Consider the following 16722-nt stretch of genomic DNA (forward strand, 5'->3'; position numbering starts at 1 on the left):
GTGACTGAGCTGATAGATTGTGCTAGAAACTGGGTAGATGGTCTCCTATCCAGTTGTTTCTTTATCAACACCCAGCTTCTTTTCCATGGACCATGTCGATGAGTTCCGGACAATGGCATATGGGCAGAAGTGATTGTGAAATTGTGTCTTCACGGCAACATCTCATTTTAGCTTCTCTGCTGGGATGTCCCTGTGGGTGTGCGATTGCTGTTCTCAGACGCCCCAGGATTTAATGCTGTCCTGGGAGCTACAGGTTCAGGTTATCTATGGACTGACCATGTAAAGGCAGTTTTAGCAAATTCTTGGTGATGCTGATGTTACCGGCTTGGGAACCACTGAGTAAAATCATCACTTGATTCACAAAGACAGTGTAAGCAACTTATATTTTTAGTACCATTTTTGGGGGGGGGGGGGTTGTGGTTTTTTTTTCTTTCAGTTTTTTGCTCTGTTGGATACTCGTCAGCCGTGAACCAACTGTTCACTCTCAGAAACAGACACTGACAGAATACCAAATTATCAGCTGCTCCCTTACCTCATACGCTGGGCGTTGTGCGTGCCTGCTCAGTCATGTCCAACTTTTTGCAACCCCGTGGACTGTAGCCTACCAAGCTCCTCTGTTCGTGGGATTTTCCAAATGAGTATTGGAGTGGGTTGCCGTTTCCTCCTCCAGGGGATCTTCCCAACCCAAGGATCAAACCTGTGTCCCCTGCACTGCAAGTGGATTCTTCACTGCTGTGCCGTAGTCTAGTACCTACATTTAAATCCCCAACTGGGCATGGAACCCGGGTCCTAAGCGGCGAAAGCACCGAGTCTTAACCACAAGACCACCGAGGAGTACCCTTCCTTACGTTTCTTAGTGACATATTTTTCCTGAGGGTGTGAGAGACTTCAGAAGCGTGCTGAGGACTTCACAGGCAGGGGTCTCCAATCCGATATCTCCTGTGGATGGCTTTGACCAGCATGGCCACAGAAGTCTAGCGTGCTCATCTTCGGAACCACACAGTATTGTTTCCCAGGGTCTCGCCGGGTTGTTTGGCCTTCGCTGTGGAGAATGGGAAGGGCGGGATGCAAGACAGAAACTACATTACCCAGCGGGCTGTGCTTGTGCGTGAGCGGCGACACTCATCCAATGACGACCCAGGACAGAGCCGGTACCTCCCGCGGAGGTGGAGGCTGGACTTCCGATGACGTGACAGAGGCTGATGGGCGACAATGCCCCTCCTTGGTGGAGACCCGAGTCCAGGCCTGGGGCTGTTTCCTAGGTAGCTATTAGGGATCAAATAAGGAAGGAAGAGAAAGAGAATTGGACCCTTCTCTGCGCCTTTGTGCAAGCCCTCCGCCTGGCTGTGCGTTCCTCGGCCTCTGCACCAGCCCTCTTTCCTTCTGGTTCCTGGTGTCGACGTACTTGTCCTTGTGTGCCTTTTACACGTGGGGAGCTGAGGCTCCTAGTGCGGGTCAGCCGAGGTCACGCCTAACCAGGGCCGGATGACTAGGGAATCCACTAAGCTTGAAGGACCCGCCGGGCTCCCCGCTCAGTTCACGGGGTCCGCTGGTGAGGGTCAGCTGGGCCGGACGCAGGTGTGTGGGTGGGCTTTAGGCCGCCAGTCCCTGGAACCATGGTCCTATAAGCCTCGGGACACGACATAGAGGATGCTGTTGTCCTAGGACTTTCCTCCTTCCTCTCTCTCTGCCCTGGAGTTTGGGGTACCCAGAGGTGAGTCATTCTTGGCGCATGGTTCTTAATTGAGTAGGGAATTGTGTGAAACACTTCCATTTTGGGAACCCAGTAGGATGAGGTAAAGGTTTCAAGAACTAGCATGTGCATATGCTTCGATGTGGCACTGAACTGGGGATGTTCTTGAAACCCTAAGTATACTTTATGTCTTTTGGGACCTGAGACCAGGTAGGCAGAAATCAGCCACTGAATGGCAAATGAGGAGCTGGGCCTTGTAAGCGTTGTGGGAGCCATAGAAAGTTAGAGCTGAGAGAAGTGCCTTAACTCAGCTCTTAATAGTGATGCCTAAAGCTCAGCTTTTCTGTTCACCTGTGTGAATTGAATCACAGAGAAAGTTTTGGATGAAGTAGGAGGAGGACACAGCATGTTCCCTCTAAACCGTGTGTCCCCGCTTGGAGAAGATAGTTGAGAGTTTTGTAGTAATTGTTCAAAGAGGGCGTGATCAGCATCAAATATTCTTCGGAATGGTTTTGATGGTGAAGTGAGTAGGAGTCCGCATCATCAACCTTCAGGTCCAACTGGTCTGGGGTCTGCAGGCTTGTGGGCAGCATACCTTCTTAATCATTAATTTCTCCCACCTGGAGGGGGTTTCAGTATCTACAAAATAGCTCAAAGATATTGTTGTATGTATCCCTTGGTGGGGAAACTGGACCTTGCCCCAAGGCTGCTCTTGACTGCTTGTTTCTCCCTGGTCTCACATCCCCTCCCTTCCCTAATTAACAACTGCTTGGATCTGCCTCTTGGAGCTCAGGTAAGGTCATGGAGGCTGAATGAAGGCTGTTTCCTGTAACCAAAGAAATGAGGGACACTGAAAGGCTTTGTGCCTAGGAGTCCCACAGGGCCCTGCTGGTATCAACAGACTCGCTCTGGTTCCTCAACAGGCTGGGGGTGAGGGTCGATTGTTTCTCTAGTGTTCAGTCAGCCATATTTTCCTCTGGTAAAAGCCAGCGGTGCATGTTTTATTATTTTTACTTTCTTCTGGATTTAATTTGCTGTATATTTTTTCACCTCTATTAATTAGAGGTGGTCGTGGTGGTGGTTTCATTGCTAAGTTGTGTCTGACTCTTTGTGACCCCATGGACTGTAGCCCACTAGGCTCCTCTGTCCATGGGATTTCCCAGGCAAGAATACTGGAAGTGGATTGCCATATCCTTCTCCAGGGGATCTTCCCAAACTAGAGACCGAACCCAGATCTCCTTCATTGCAGACAGTCTCTTTACTGACTGAGCCACCAGGGAATAGTTCTGTAATTATTTTGTGTACTCGTTACATTTTTGTATCAGTTAGGCTCATCTCTTAAAGTGAGTTGAAAAGCATTCGTTCCTCTTATTTTCTGAAAAGACATGTTATTGTGGTATTATTTATCCTTTAAATGTTTTGTAGAATTTGCCAGTGAAACTATTTAGGTCCTTAATATTTCTCAGTGGTGTATGATGATTTTTTTTTATTGTTTTTGAACATATTTTTATTGTTTATTTCTAAATACATCATATTTTGATGCTATTATAAAAGATTTAATTTTTTTAAAATTTCCAAACGGTCATTGCTAGTATCAGAAACAAGTCATTTTTGTATATTGGCCTTTTATCCTGTGACCTCACTAAACTCAATCATTCTCAATCATTTAATCTAGTAGCTTTTTAGTGAATGAGTTGTAATTTTCAACATAATCGTGTCTTACTTGAATAGAAGTTTTGGTTCTACCTTTACAATCTTTTTTAAAAAATATTTTTTATTTGGCTCCACTGGTTCTTAGTTGCAGCATGTGAACTATTAGTTGCAGCATGTAGGATCTAGTTCTCTGACCAGGAATTGAATCCTGGCCTTCCACTTTGGGAGCACAGAATCTTAGCCACTGGACCACGAGGAAGTCCCTACCTTTACAATCTTTAGACCATTCCTCTCCCCCCGCCCCCCCCCTTATGTTACTAACACAGATCTCTAGTACCAATACAATGTTAGGTAGAAGTGACGAGCATAGACACATTTGCATTATTCCCAATATCAGGGCAAAAGCATTAGGCTTTCAACATCAAATGTGTTAGCTGTGGTTTTTTTTTTTTTCCCCATAGATGTAATATATCAGGAAGTTCCCATCTAATCCTAATTTGCTGAGAATTTTTATCATTTACTGGTTTTTGAATTCTGTGAAATGTTTCCACTACATCTTTGAGATGATTATTTTTTAGTCTGTTAATATAGATAACAGGTTCAACTGTTAAATCATCTTTGTATTTTTGATAAACAGCACTAGGTTATGGTTTATGTGTTCACATATGTATATGGCTGGATTCAGTTTGCTGTGTTCGTGTGGGTGCTAGTCCCCTTTTTTTTTTAACTTTTTATTTTATATTGAAGTATTAACTGATTATTGAAGTATTGGCTTCCCAGGTGGTGCTAGTGGTAAAGAACCTGCCTGCCAATGCAGGATACATAAGAGAAATGGGTTCGATCCCTGAGTTGGGAAGATCTCCTGGAGGAGGAAATGGCAACCCACTCCAGTATCTTTGCCTGGAGAATCTCATGGACAGAGAAGCCTAGAGAGTCCATGGGATAACACTGAGTTGGACACAACTGAAGCCACTTAGCACACACATTAGCTGATTAACAGTTATGACATTCACTTAATGATTAATAGTTGGGAAGTGTTTGAATTCTCTTTTAGAAGAATTTATCTATACAATTGGTAGTTTCATCTTTAAGAAAACAAGAGTATCAGTCCCACAACCACAAATGTGTTCCACTGGAGAAGGGAATGGCAAGCCACTTCAGTATTCTTGCCTTGAGAACCCCATGAACAGTATGAAAAGGCAAAAATATAGGACACTGAAAGATGAACTCCCCAGGTCGGTAGGTGCCCATTATGCTACTGGAGATCAGTAGAGAAATAACTCCAGAAAGACTGAAAAGACGGAGCCAAAGCAAAAATAACACCTAGTTGTGGATTTGACTGGTGACAGAAGCAAAGTTCGCTGATGTAAAGAGCAATATTGCATAGGAACCTGGAATGTTAGTTAGGTCCTTGAATCAAGGCAAATTGGAAGTGGTCAAACAGGAGATGGCAAGAGTGAACATCAACGTTTTAGGAATCAGCAAACTAAAATGGACTGGAATGGGTGAATTTAACTCAGCTGACCATTATATATGCTACTGTGGGAAAGAATCCCTTAGAAGAAATGGAGTAGCCATCATAGTCAACAAGAGTCTGAAATGCAGTACTTGGATGCAATCTCAAAAATGACAGAATGATCTCTGTTAGTTTCCAAGGCAAACCACTCAATAGCACAGTAATCCAAGTCTATGCCCCGATCAGTAATGCTGAAGAAGCTGAAGTTGACCAGTTCTATGAAGACCTACAAGAGCGTCTAGAACTGACACCCAAAAAAACATGTCCTTTTCATTATAGGGGACTAGAATGCAAAAGTAGGAAGTCAGGAAACACCTGGGGTAACAGGCAAATTTGGCTTTGGAGTACAGAATGAAGCAGGGCAAAGGCTAGTAGAGTTTTGCCAAGAGACTGCACTGGTCAGAGCAAACACTCTCTCCCAATAACACAAGAGAAGACTCTATACATGGACGTCACCAGATGGTCAATACCGAAATCAGATCGATTATATTCTTTGCAGCCAAAGATGGAGAAGCTCTATACAGTCAGCAAAAACAAGACTGGAAGCTGACTGTGGCTCAGATCAAGAACTTCTTATTGCCAAATTCAGAGTTAAATTGAAGAAAGTAGGGAAAACCACTAGGCCATTCAGGTATGACCTACATTAAATCCCTTATGATTATACAGTGGAAGTGACAAATAGAGTCAAGGGATTAGATGTGATAGAGTGCCTGAAGAACTATGGACGGAAGTTCGTGACATTGTACAGGAGACAGGAATCAAGAACATCTCCAAGAAAAAGAAATGCAAAAGCAAAATGATTGTCTGAGGAGGCCTTACAAATAGCTGTGAAAAGAAGAGAAGCAAAAAGTAAAGGAGAAATGGAAAGATATGTCCATTTGAATGCAGAGTTCCAAAGAATAGCAAGGAGAGATAAAGCCTTCCTCAGTGATCAGTGCAAAGAAATAGAGGAAAACAATAGAATGGGAAAGACTAGAGATCTCTTCACGAAAATTAGAGATACCAAGAGAACATTTCATGCAAAGATGGGCTCAATAAAGGACAGAAATTGTATGGACCTAACAGAAGCAGAAGATATTAAGAAGAGGTGGCAAGAATACACAGAAGAACTGTACAAAAAAGATCTTCACAACCCAGATAATCACGATGATGTGACCACTCACCTAGAGCCAGACATCCTGGAATGTGGAGTCAAGTGGGCCTTAGGCAGCGTCAGTACAAACAAAGCTAGTGGAGGTGATGGAATTCCAGTTGAGCTATTTCAAATCCTAAAAGGTGATGCTGTGAAAATGCCGCACTCAATACACCAGCAAATTTGGAAAACTCAGCAGTGGCCACAGGACTGGAAAAGTTCAGTTTTCATTCCAGTCCCAAAGAAAGACAATGCCAAAGAATGCTCAAACTGCCGCACAATTGCACTCATCTCACATGCTAGTAAGTTAATGCTCAAAATTCTCCAAACCAGGCTTCAACAGTATGTGAACTGTGAACTTCCAGATGTTCAAGCTGGATTTAGAAAAGGCAGAGGAACTAGAGATCAAATTGCCAATATCCATTGGATCATTGAAAAAGCAAGAGAGTTCCAGAAAAATATCTACTTCTTTGAAAAAGCAAGAGAGTTCCAGAAAAATATCTACTTCTTTATTGACTATGCCAAAAACTTTGACTGTGTGGACCACAGTAAACTGTGGAAAATCCTTAAAAAGATGGGAATACCAGACCACCTGACCTGCCTCTTGAGAAATCTGTATGCAGGTAAGAAAGCAACAGTTAGAACTGGACATGGAACAACAGAATGGTTCCAAATAGGGAAAGGAGTACGTCAAGGCTGTATATTGTCACCCTGCTTATTTAACTTATATGCAGAGTACATTATGAGAAACGCTGGGCTGGATGAAGCACAAGCTGGAATCAAGATTGCCAGGAGAAATATCAATAACCTCAGATATGCAGATGACACCACCCTTATGGCAGAAAGTGAAGAAGAACTAAAGAGCCTCTTGAAAGAGAAGAGTGAAAAAGTTGGCTTAAAACTCAACATTCAGAAACCTAAGGTCATGGCATCTGGTTCCATCTCTTCATGGCAAATAGATGGGGAAACAGTGGAAACAGACGTTATTTTGGGGGGCTCCAAAATCACTGCAGATGGTGACTGCAGCCATGAAATTAAAAGATGCTTCCTCTTTGGAAGGAAAGTTATGACCAACCTAGACAGCATATTAAAAAGCAGAGACATAACTTGGCCGACAAAGGTCCGTCTAGTCAAAGCTATGGTTTTTCCAGTGGTCATGTATGGATGTGAGAGTTGGACTATAAAGTAAGTTGAGTGCCTAAGAATTGATGCTTTTGAATTGTGGTGTTGGAGAAGACTTTTGAGAGTCCCTTGGACTGTAAGGAGATCCAACCAGTCCACCCTAAAGGAAATCAGTCCTGAATATTCATTGGAAGGACTGATGCTGAAGCTGAAACTCCAATACTTTGGGCACCTGATGTGAAGAATTGACTCATCTGAAAAGACCCTGATGCTGGGAAAGATTGAAGCAGGAGGAGAAGGGGATGACAGAGGATGAGATGGTTGGATGGCATCACCGACTCAATGGACAACTCTGGGAGATGGTGATAAACAGGGAGGCCTGGCATGCTGCAGTCCATGGGGTCACAAAGAGTTGAACATTACTGAGTGACTGACTGAACTGAATTGAACCACAAAGAACTGAGATTGTCCAACAACTCAAATGAGCAGGAAACAATTGTCTTTAAACACTCCAGGAAAAAAAAAAACCACACAGAACACAACCTTGGTAACAACTTGAGTTTAGCCCAGTCAGACCCATCCCTTTCTTACTGGTCGTATGATCTACAGAACCAAATTATAATAAACTGGTGTTGTTTAAGCCATTGGTTTGTGGTTATTTGTCAGTACAGCAATAGAAAGATACTGCATCATTATTCTTTGACTATTTACTTTTTTGGGGGCTGTGCTGCACAGCATGCAGGATTCCTAGTTCCCCAAACAAGGATCAAACCCTGTCCCATGCATTGGGAATGCAGAGTCTTAACCACTGGACCACAAGGGAAGTCCTAAGTACTTCTTTACTTTCTAAGGCAAGGATATTTCCTTGGCTTATGTAAACTTTTCCAGCTCTAACCTACAAGTGGCCTCTTATGTAAGGTGTTCTGATTCTTTTTACTGAAATACTGTATTCATAAGCCAATAATTGGACATTAAATATGCTAACAGCTGCTGAAATACCTCCGCATTCTAGGCTGTCACTGAATAGGTAGGGGATATGTTCATACATAAACATTTCTACATACATTGAACTTCTTTGTATTTAAATTAACAAGAATTTCACAAGACTGGATATTTAAAAGGGCTCTTAGGGCTCCAATAGCATACCCAGATAAGGTGTTTTTTTTTTTTTTTTTTTTAAAAAGGCAATGATAAAGTACCATAAGAGAAAAGGAGCACAATACCAAAAGTATAATCAATAAAAGAACAAATGGATAAGTTGTATTTCAAAAAAATTAAATTCTACTCTAGGGAAGATACTGTTAAGAAATGGAAACCAAAGCCACAGACTTAGAGGAAATATTGGTAAAGTATATATCAAATGAGTCATTTGCATCCCGAACATACTAAGAAATTGCAAGACAGTTCTTTTAATAGTAGGCAAAAAACTTTGATCAGGTAATTCACTGATGGCAATACAATATGATGGCAAATACAAAGGGAGAAATACTGAACACCAAGTCATTAGGGAAATGCAAATTTAAACCACAATGAAATACTACTAGACATCTACTAGAATTGCTAAAAGTATATGGCCAATATTTTACATGCAAAACTCAGCAAAGATATGAATAAACTGGAAAGCAAAAACACTCCAGGAAATGTGAAATGGCATAACAATTTAGAATATAAGCTGTCACATTTTTTAAAAGTTAAATATTTGCATCAGCTTCCAGCATGACAGTGTGAGGAGCTTTGCAGGCCGGCTTCCCAGGGAAATGGGTGAAAATTATAAAAACATCATTTAAAGCCTCTGGAAGTGCTCTGAAGCACTTAAACATTTATTTAAGAAAATCTAATACTCAGGTAGAAAATCAAGGGTCAGTCACATTTGAACCTTGCAAGACTTTTCTCCACTGTGAACTTTCTGGTGCTGTATAAGGTTGAAACGCTGGCTAAATGACTTCCCACAACTGCTGCACTCATAAGGCATTTCTCCAGTGTGAATCCTCCGATGCTTAACAAGGCTGGAGCTGTGGCGGAAAAATTTCCCACATTCCCTGCACCCATAAGGTCTTGCTCCAGTGTGAACTCTCTGGTGTTTAACAAGGCTAGAATTCTCACTGAAGAATCTTCCACATTCATTGCACTTAAAAGGCTTTTCTCCAGTGTGAACTTTTCGGTGTTGCACAAGGCTGGAGCTTTGGCTAAAAAATTTCCCACATTCGCTGCATTCATAAGGCCTTTCTCCAGTGTGAACTCGCCAATGATTAATAAGGCTTGACTTGTGGCTGTAGAATTTCCCACATTCGCTGCACTTATAAGGTCTTTCTCCAGTGTGAACTCTCTGATGCTTCATGAGGCTTGAGTTAAAGCTAAAGAACTTCCCACATTCACTGCACTCATAAGGCCTTACTCCAGTGTGGATTCTGTGATGCTGAACAAGTGTGGAATTGTGCCTGAAGGCTTTTCCACATTCACTGCATTTAAAAGGCTTTTCTCCAGTGTGGACTCTCCGGTGTTGAATGAGGTCAGCATTGCGGCTAAAGGATTTTCCACATTCACTACACCCATAAGGCCTTTCACCAGTGTGAACTATTTGGTGTATAAAAAGGTTGGATTTATGGCTGAATAATTTCCCACATTCACTGCATTCATAAGGCTTTTCTCCTGTGTGTAGTCTCTGGTGCTGAACAAGTAAGTATTTCTGACCAAAGGCTTTCCCACACTCACTACACCTGTAATACCTTTTTCCAGGGGGAACGCCTTCCCCACTTTTGGTGCTCCTGCATGGCTCCCCTCCACTAGGAGCCACCTGAGTCTTGGGAAGACCAGAGCTTCCTGGGGAGATCTTCCCACTCGCCTCATGCTCTTCTCTTGTTGAGGGTTTCTCTCCAGAGTTCAAGTCCTGGTGTTGGTGAAGGTTTGCTCTGTCCACTTCTACACAACCACTCTGCTCAGAAGGTGCCTTGTCAACCTCTGCTCCACACCAACAACCTGCAAACACAGAAATGCTGAAGAAGTGTCTGTGGAGTACGTAGACTTTGGCGGGATGGGTCAGCACCCTCACACATGTCTGACACAGGCAGTAAGGGGTTCCTGGGACCCTTCTTAGTTGTCACCTTTGTCGCAACTTGCCTTCAGTGGCAAAACCCAAATCTTTCAGTGACCTTTAGCATCACCACAACTTAGGTGGAAAGTGTCACCCATCACAGTGAGCATTGCTAAGGGTGTTGAGATACCACAGCATTAACTGTACCATAACCTGTGAAGCTCCCTATTTCCGGCTGCGTTCAGCATCCCAACACACAGGCTGGAGCACCCTGCCCAGGCACACTGGTGTGAGGAGGCTGGTCCCCCGCACAAGCAGACCTTGTCCTCACCTGAGTGTGACCTAGTTATGTTCAAATGCACCCATAAAATCCCACTGTGCCTTTTCTTGTACTCCCCCTACCAACAAAGGCACCTGCTGACAGGTCCTCACCCTCTGCTTTCCCCTGCTTGTTGGAGCCCACTCCCTCCAGTGTGACCCCCGCTCCTCCCCTTGGTGGGTAGGGACTACCTCTTTGGGGCTGTGAGCACAATCAACTTTGTTTTTTTTTCCTTAGGCTCTCCTGTGTTTCCTCTCATGGCCACAGCAGACTAGCCATGTCATAAAACACTAGCTATGTCATAAAACACTTCATTTTCTAAATGAAGCCACTGTTGGCGAGCACTGCAGAGTGGAACAGAGGGTAGGGGACAGCCCTGGCAGCTGAGAAGTGGGCAGCTGAGGGAAAAAAGATGGAAATCAGCCTTGGCCCCTTCTCTGACACCAAAACATCAGGGCCCCCTGGGGAGACTCCTGGTGCAAACTCATCCCTGGGTTCACCCCAACCCTCCGCCGCCTCCCTCCAAGTACCTGCTGGTGTGGCTGTGGTTGAGACTCCCTCGGCAGGCACACAGGGCTCCTCCCATTGCTCCAGCTGAGTCATGTCATGGGTCCTGAACGATGTGAGTCCTACAGAAGGAACAAGGCAGGAGGGTCAAAGTGACCCACTCCTCAGCAGCCCACAGGAACTAAGGCTGAGTGTAACCAACAAGAAGGTGGGAAAAAGATGCTGCAGGAACATCCTGATCAAGCAGTGGCCAGGTCAGCACCTCAGTTCCTGACACAGGCAGATTACACATCAGCCAAAAGAGGAGGGCCAAAGTGGGGTGTTGGACTGCCGTGGATCTCTTTGGTGTCACCAGGCCAGGGAGAGGCCAGTAGCATAGGATCCATCTGACCGCAACACTTGGGGTCCCTAAACCCATTCCTGTACAACCATGGAGCAGCTTGGGGACAGAGGGGGTGGTGCACCCAGGCTTGGCTGTTATACCTACTCTAGGACACAAGAAAGGATGCGGTACCAGACCAGCTTTGGGAGGGACGGACCTGCCCTTGGAGAGGGGAGGAGCTATAGGATGCAAGGACCTTACCAAGAGACGCCATCAGTGAGAAGGTCTCCAGCATCACCCCGTGGTACAGGAGCCTCTGGGCCTCATCAAGGAGCCCCCACTCCTCCCAGGAGAAGTAGACAGCCACGTCCTCAAAGGTCACTCGGCCCTGCCATGATGGGGATGGTTCAGTTTACATGCAGCCTTCTTTCCTGGGACTCTAACCCTCCTCCCGAGCTCCCTGCCTCAGTGGAGATACCAGGCCCTGGTGTTGCTGATGCCCACCCTCCTGGCCACCCCAGCAATCACCATGTTCTGCCCTCAGCAACAACAGGTGGGGGACAGGTGTCATCTGAGCTCTGGTGCTGACCTCCAAAGCCTCACTCTTCTGTGAGACAATTCACCCAGGATCCTTCAGACTGTGGTTCCCAAGAACAACCAAAATTGAGTCCCCTTCTCCTTTCACCCCAGTACAAGGGCCTGGGGCCATCAGCTGGCACTCTCTCCCAACATGCATATTGTTCTTCATACCACACCTCCCTCATGGCCCTCACCCTACTTGGCCCTTACCCTGGCTTCATCCTCAGCATCTTGAAACCTGAAGTAGATCTCTGGTACACTCAGCCCTCTTCCATTCTGTTACAAAGCAGTCCCCTCTGTCTTAGCGTCCTCTGACACTTGTTCAAAGCCCAGGTCCACTTGTCTCACATCATGCCCACCAAGAGTCCCAGGGGACCCCATGTGACTTTGTGCTGACCTCAAGGTTCCTATAGTGATAAGAACAGAGCCTGGGGAGCCCACAGCTGGATGAATCAACAGTAGCACCAGCTTTGCTCTCATCTCCCTGCCTGGTCTCCACCTACATCTCATGTCCACTCCCCATGGAAACCTGGCCTCCAGCCAGATCCTCCTCCCTGCTACAATGCCTCCCCACCATGACCACTACACTCCCCTCATGTTTCTATGAAACCCAGCACCCCACCCAGCAAGAGACCCAGTCCTCAGCCCCACACTCCCCTCCCTTGTTACCTAATGCGCTGCCACGGAAACTGAAGGTACTCCCTGCCAAATCTGATCACAGCTCCATCCTGGCCCACGCACCACCCACACTGTGGGTGAATCCAATCTGAACCCTTCACCTGAACTCTAGCCTGTGGGTCCAGGTGCCCAGGGGAGGAATTCACTCGAGGGTTTCTGGGTTCAACAGCCAGAACCTAACTCCTTATTCCCAGTGAGAATTCCTCTTGCCACCGACTTGGATATGGTGGCACTTCCCTCCTTCTAGCTACTGAGGCCAAACATCTCAGAATCACCTGACTCTTCCTCTTTTCTCTCCTAACCTTCCACATCAGATAGTCTGCTCAGACCTACTTGAAAGAACAAACACACACTCCCAACACGTTGCGCTCCTCCACTGCCACTACTCTGGCCCATCTACCACCACACTCACTTGGGCTACTGTAGTAGCCTCCTCCCTGGTCTCCCTACCACCCAACAGTCTGCTTATTAAGCCTGGCTCAGATCAGTTCCTTCTTTGGCTCTAAACCCCCTGTGGCTCCCACCACCCTCTGAATTGAGGCGCACCTCTGCAGACCACCATTCCAGGTCTAACTTCTCTGCTTCTTGCTGTTTTCACCACACATGAGGGGGACCTAAGTTTGCTGGGCATTCCTAACTCAACCTCACCTCTTCTAATATTTTCTAATGATCACTGTGAATGGACTGTCTTCTAGGCCTCATGCCACTGGCTGCCAGAAATGGGAACCAAACCATATGATTCCTGGTCGGCACTCAGGAACCTGATCTTGGATGACCACCTTCCAGGGATCTTAGATGGCAGGGTGAGGAGCATAGCAGGTAAAACAAGTCCCAGGATGCTATAATCCTGGAGCCCAGGCAAGTGGGAGGTGAAAAGAGTATGGATCTAGGACACTTTATCAGTTACCTCTTCATGGTCTGGAAGCCACTCTGCAGCCACAGCAACCTATGGAAAAGCCAGGCCATGAGAAGCAGGCAATAATATTGGGCCCCAATGGCTCAACCAAGGTACCTCAGTCCTCGGTGATGCATACCTCTCAACAGCTGTGTAATCTTGGACAAATACTCCACCTCCCTGTGCAGTGTTGTGATCTGTCAAATGTGGATAATAATGGTGTCCACCCAAGAGGGCTACTGTTTGCTCATTTCTATGCATCAAGTTCTAACTATTGACTCTCACTGCCCTCATAAGTGATGATTCTGTCAGTATTTCCTGGTTGGTATTAAAAATGTACTTTTTCAACATGCCTTTTAACTAAGAAAATACAATATTGAAGATGTTTGATCTTAATCAAATGCTTAGCAGGATATTGATATTTCAACTAATTATTATATGTTAGCTTGTTAAAGCTGTGTTGTCTTAACTGCCTGTGTGTGTATGTATATACATACATATTTATGTACCTATGTATTTTCACCAGTTAGTGTTAAATGAGTATTTATTTCATAAACTCACAAGATAAGGAACTGGGGGATTGGGCCTGAGAAAACTGAGTAGCTACTAGTCCAGTTGGCAACTGGCTGCCTGGTATATACACCCTCCTGGAGGGAAGCCTGCTAGAGGCCTTTCCACTGGAGCAGCTACTCATTCTCCTGTCCTAAAAGCTGGGGGAACTTAGGCATCAAAGGAGATGCCCTACTAGCCTGAGTGTTCTTTTTCTCCATGAGGGGAAAAGAGGGCCTGCTGAGCCTGGCATGGCAAATCTACACCACTGACCATCTCAGTCTCCAGCCCAGACCTGGATCCGCTAACCATTCCTCCAAACCAGCCAGAAACACTTTGGAGCACAGGAATCCACCCCTCTGGAGGTGTCCCACCCTGCAGGCTCATCTGAAATAAAAACCTTAACATTCTTCCTTCTAAATATAAGCCCCAGTCCGTGCCGCGGACCAGACCACTCCCCACCATCCCTTGGATATCTCCAGCCCAGATCCTTCCCTGGAACCCCGGAACCCCTCAGGTGAGTGAGCAAGTTGCCCATGCAACACATCCACTCTGGGAAACCCCAGGGTTGCCACGTCCAAAATCCAACTCCCATCTTTTCCCTGAAACCTGCTCCTTGCAAACCAAAAAAACAGGTTCATCCTTCACAGCCACAGCTGGTGCAGCAGGAAATCCTGTCTGTCCCCCAGCCCCCTTTTTTTCCCCCTGTCCCACTTCTAAAGCCTGTGAGAGACCTGATCATTTCTCCTCTCTCTGGCCACCAGCACTCCATGGTATGTACTTCCTCACAGGTTAGGGTTAGGGATAGTCTCCACTCACACTCTCATCACCACTACCCCTGTCTCTTTTTCCCTGCGAAGACTTTGGACAATTTTGACACACAGATTGAGCCTCGCCTCTTCACAACCCTCCCTGGCTACTGGCGGCCGCACAATGAAGGTCCAGCTGCTGCGGCTGCCTTGTCCCGTGTGACTCATCCTCTCATGCGGTTGCGTGCAGACTCCAGACAAATTTCAAGTTTAAGACTCTCAGTTCTGTTACTGTTTCAAGGCTTTGATCGTGCGGGTCCCGCGGCCTGTAACCCTCTCCCACGCCTCATCATACTGGCTGACAGAAATACGGCCTCTCACCCACTATCTCCTTACAGACCTGGACCCAGGGTCTTGAGCAGTGGACGATCAAGGGGGCCTTTAGCGTCTAGTGGGGCGACGGCGGTGAGAGACCGGAGGACGAACATTTACCTCAGGCGGGACTGTCAGAGCGGCCGCTGCCATCGGACTCTGTGGGCGGAGCGGGGCCAGGAGCTGTGGACCAGGTCGGGCCCCAGGCATCCCTGTCCCGGTGTAGCAATCAGGTGACTCCCGGGCGCCGCTGCTGAACGTCAGACCCGCATTAGTGCCGAGAAGAGAACGCCGGCCTCCTCTCGCGCCTTCCCTCTCCCGTCACCCCAGTTCAACACCAGCTTCCCGGAGCCTCTCATCAAACACACAGACCCAAGAGACCCCCCAAAACGACCGCCCCTCCCACCACCGAAGGCGGAAGTCCCGCCCCGCAGGTTCCAAAGCGGAAATATCTGCGCTGTCGGCTGAGCCCCGCCCCCGCAGGAAGCAGCGCCTGCTGGGTAATGTAGTTCACGCGCCGCCAAACCTGCAGGAAGTGGACCGATAATAGGGCGGGGCTGGGCGCAGCCGTTTGCTCCCGCCAGTTACCGCATAGTCCTTACCTGGTAACCGTTACCGCGAGACAGCTGTGGGGACTGTTAGCTTCAGACCTAGGTAGGGCGGTTAGAGGTCCCGCTGGGCCAACCGGCCAGGTGCTGGTCCTCTGGTGGAGAGTGTGGCAGAGGGTGGTTTTCTCCCGGGGACCTTCCAGGTCTCACGGCTGCAGGTGAGCTGGGGTCACTGTTGGGGGGAGGCTGGGGCCGTGTCCTACTGAGCTCCAGAGCCCCTGCCACCCTGGCCCACTGGTGGGACCTAGGTCTTGAGGCAACGGGGAACCTCTCTGCCATCTCTGCCTCCATGACCTGGTGGCAGCAGCAGTGTGCACGGGTCTCAGTCCGCAGGACCTGGGACGCACGTGCACTCCACTCCCGTTGGGGCATCAGAGGAGCCTGAGGGCTAGTTGGGTCCTGGGCACCTGGTTCCCTCAATGATGACATCTGCAGGGTCTGGGGACTTGACCTTGAGGGCACTGCCAGCTAAAACCTGCCTCTTTTTGCCAAACCTGGGCACTGGCAGGAGGACCCAGATTGAGCACTGGATGAATGTTCCCTGACAGGATTATGGGCCCAAGCAGGAACTCTCCTCTCATCAGCCAGGACCTAGACCTTGGAGGATGAAAGCTGTGCCCTGGGCTCTTGCCCTTTCTCCTTATAACAGAGAATAACATTCACTTGCTCTAGGCTTATAGAAACATCATTTGACCATGACTTGATCTCAAGAACAAGTGATCTGAAGCCAAAATTTGCAACAACCGTCAGGCTGGTTTATTAGTTTCACACTCCCAAAGCAGTCCTCCTCATCCTGCAGTCAAGCCATCTTGGCTTTCCCCTTTTATACTTCTAGTCTTCTCCTTTTTAGGCATCAGTGAACTAAAATGGACTGGAATGGACAAATTTAATTCAGATGACCGTTATATCTACTACTGTGGGCAAGAAGCCCTTAGAAGAAATGGAGTATCTCTTATAGTCAACAAAAGAGTCTGAAATGAAATACTTGGGTGAAATC

At 46.8% G+C, this 16722-nt stretch overlaps 1 protein-coding gene across 4 annotated transcripts; it reads right to left on the reverse strand.

The window, feature by feature from the left end:
* Positions 1-8503: 8503 nt before the first annotated feature.
* On the reverse strand, positions 8504-15532 carry LOC122420038 (zinc finger protein 773-like). 4 transcript variants are annotated; one of them, XM_043434758.1, is made up of 5 exons: positions 15238-15532; positions 13460-13498; positions 11557-11683; positions 10997-11095; positions 8504-10092 (listed from the first exon to the last, which is right to left on the reverse strand). In XM_043434758.1, the coding sequence occupies exons 1-5, from the start codon at positions 15325-15327 to the stop codon at positions 8981-8983; spliced, it is 1467 nt and encodes a 488-aa protein (XP_043290693.1). In that variant the 5' UTR covers positions 15328-15532; the 3' UTR covers positions 8504-8980. The 4 variants fall into 4 exon arrangements, with proteins under 4 accessions (XP_043290693.1, XP_043290695.1, XP_043290694.1 ...); XM_043434760.1 differs by lacking the exon at positions 13460-13498 and adding an exon at positions 12085-12281 and having other exon boundaries at positions 15238-15531; XM_043434759.1 differs by lacking the exon at positions 13460-13498 and having other exon boundaries at positions 15238-15531.
* Between the last annotated feature and the right edge of the window lie 1190 nt (positions 15533-16722).

The sequence above is a fragment of the Cervus canadensis genome, chromosome 18 (assembly GCF_019320065.1).
Source record: "Cervus canadensis isolate Bull #8, Minnesota chromosome 18, ASM1932006v1, whole genome shotgun sequence".
NCBI classification, from domain to species: Eukaryota; Metazoa; Chordata; class Mammalia; order Artiodactyla; family Cervidae; genus Cervus; species Cervus canadensis.

Bases quoted from the DNA above. Each gene is read 5' to 3' on its own strand.
- LOC122420038 (XM_043434758.1), bottom strand. From the start codon at position 15,327: ATGCCTGGGGCCCGACCTGGTCCACAGCTCCTGGCCCCGCTCCGCCCA. The intron at 11,684-13,459 runs GTAACTGATAAA...CCATCATGGCAG, and splicing joins GGCTTCCAGACCATGAAGAG to GGCCGAGTGACCTTTGAGGA. The intron at 11,096-11,556 runs GTAAGGTCCTTG...TTCCTTCTGTAG, and splicing joins CTCACTGATGGCGTCTCTTG to GACTCACATCGTTCAGGACC.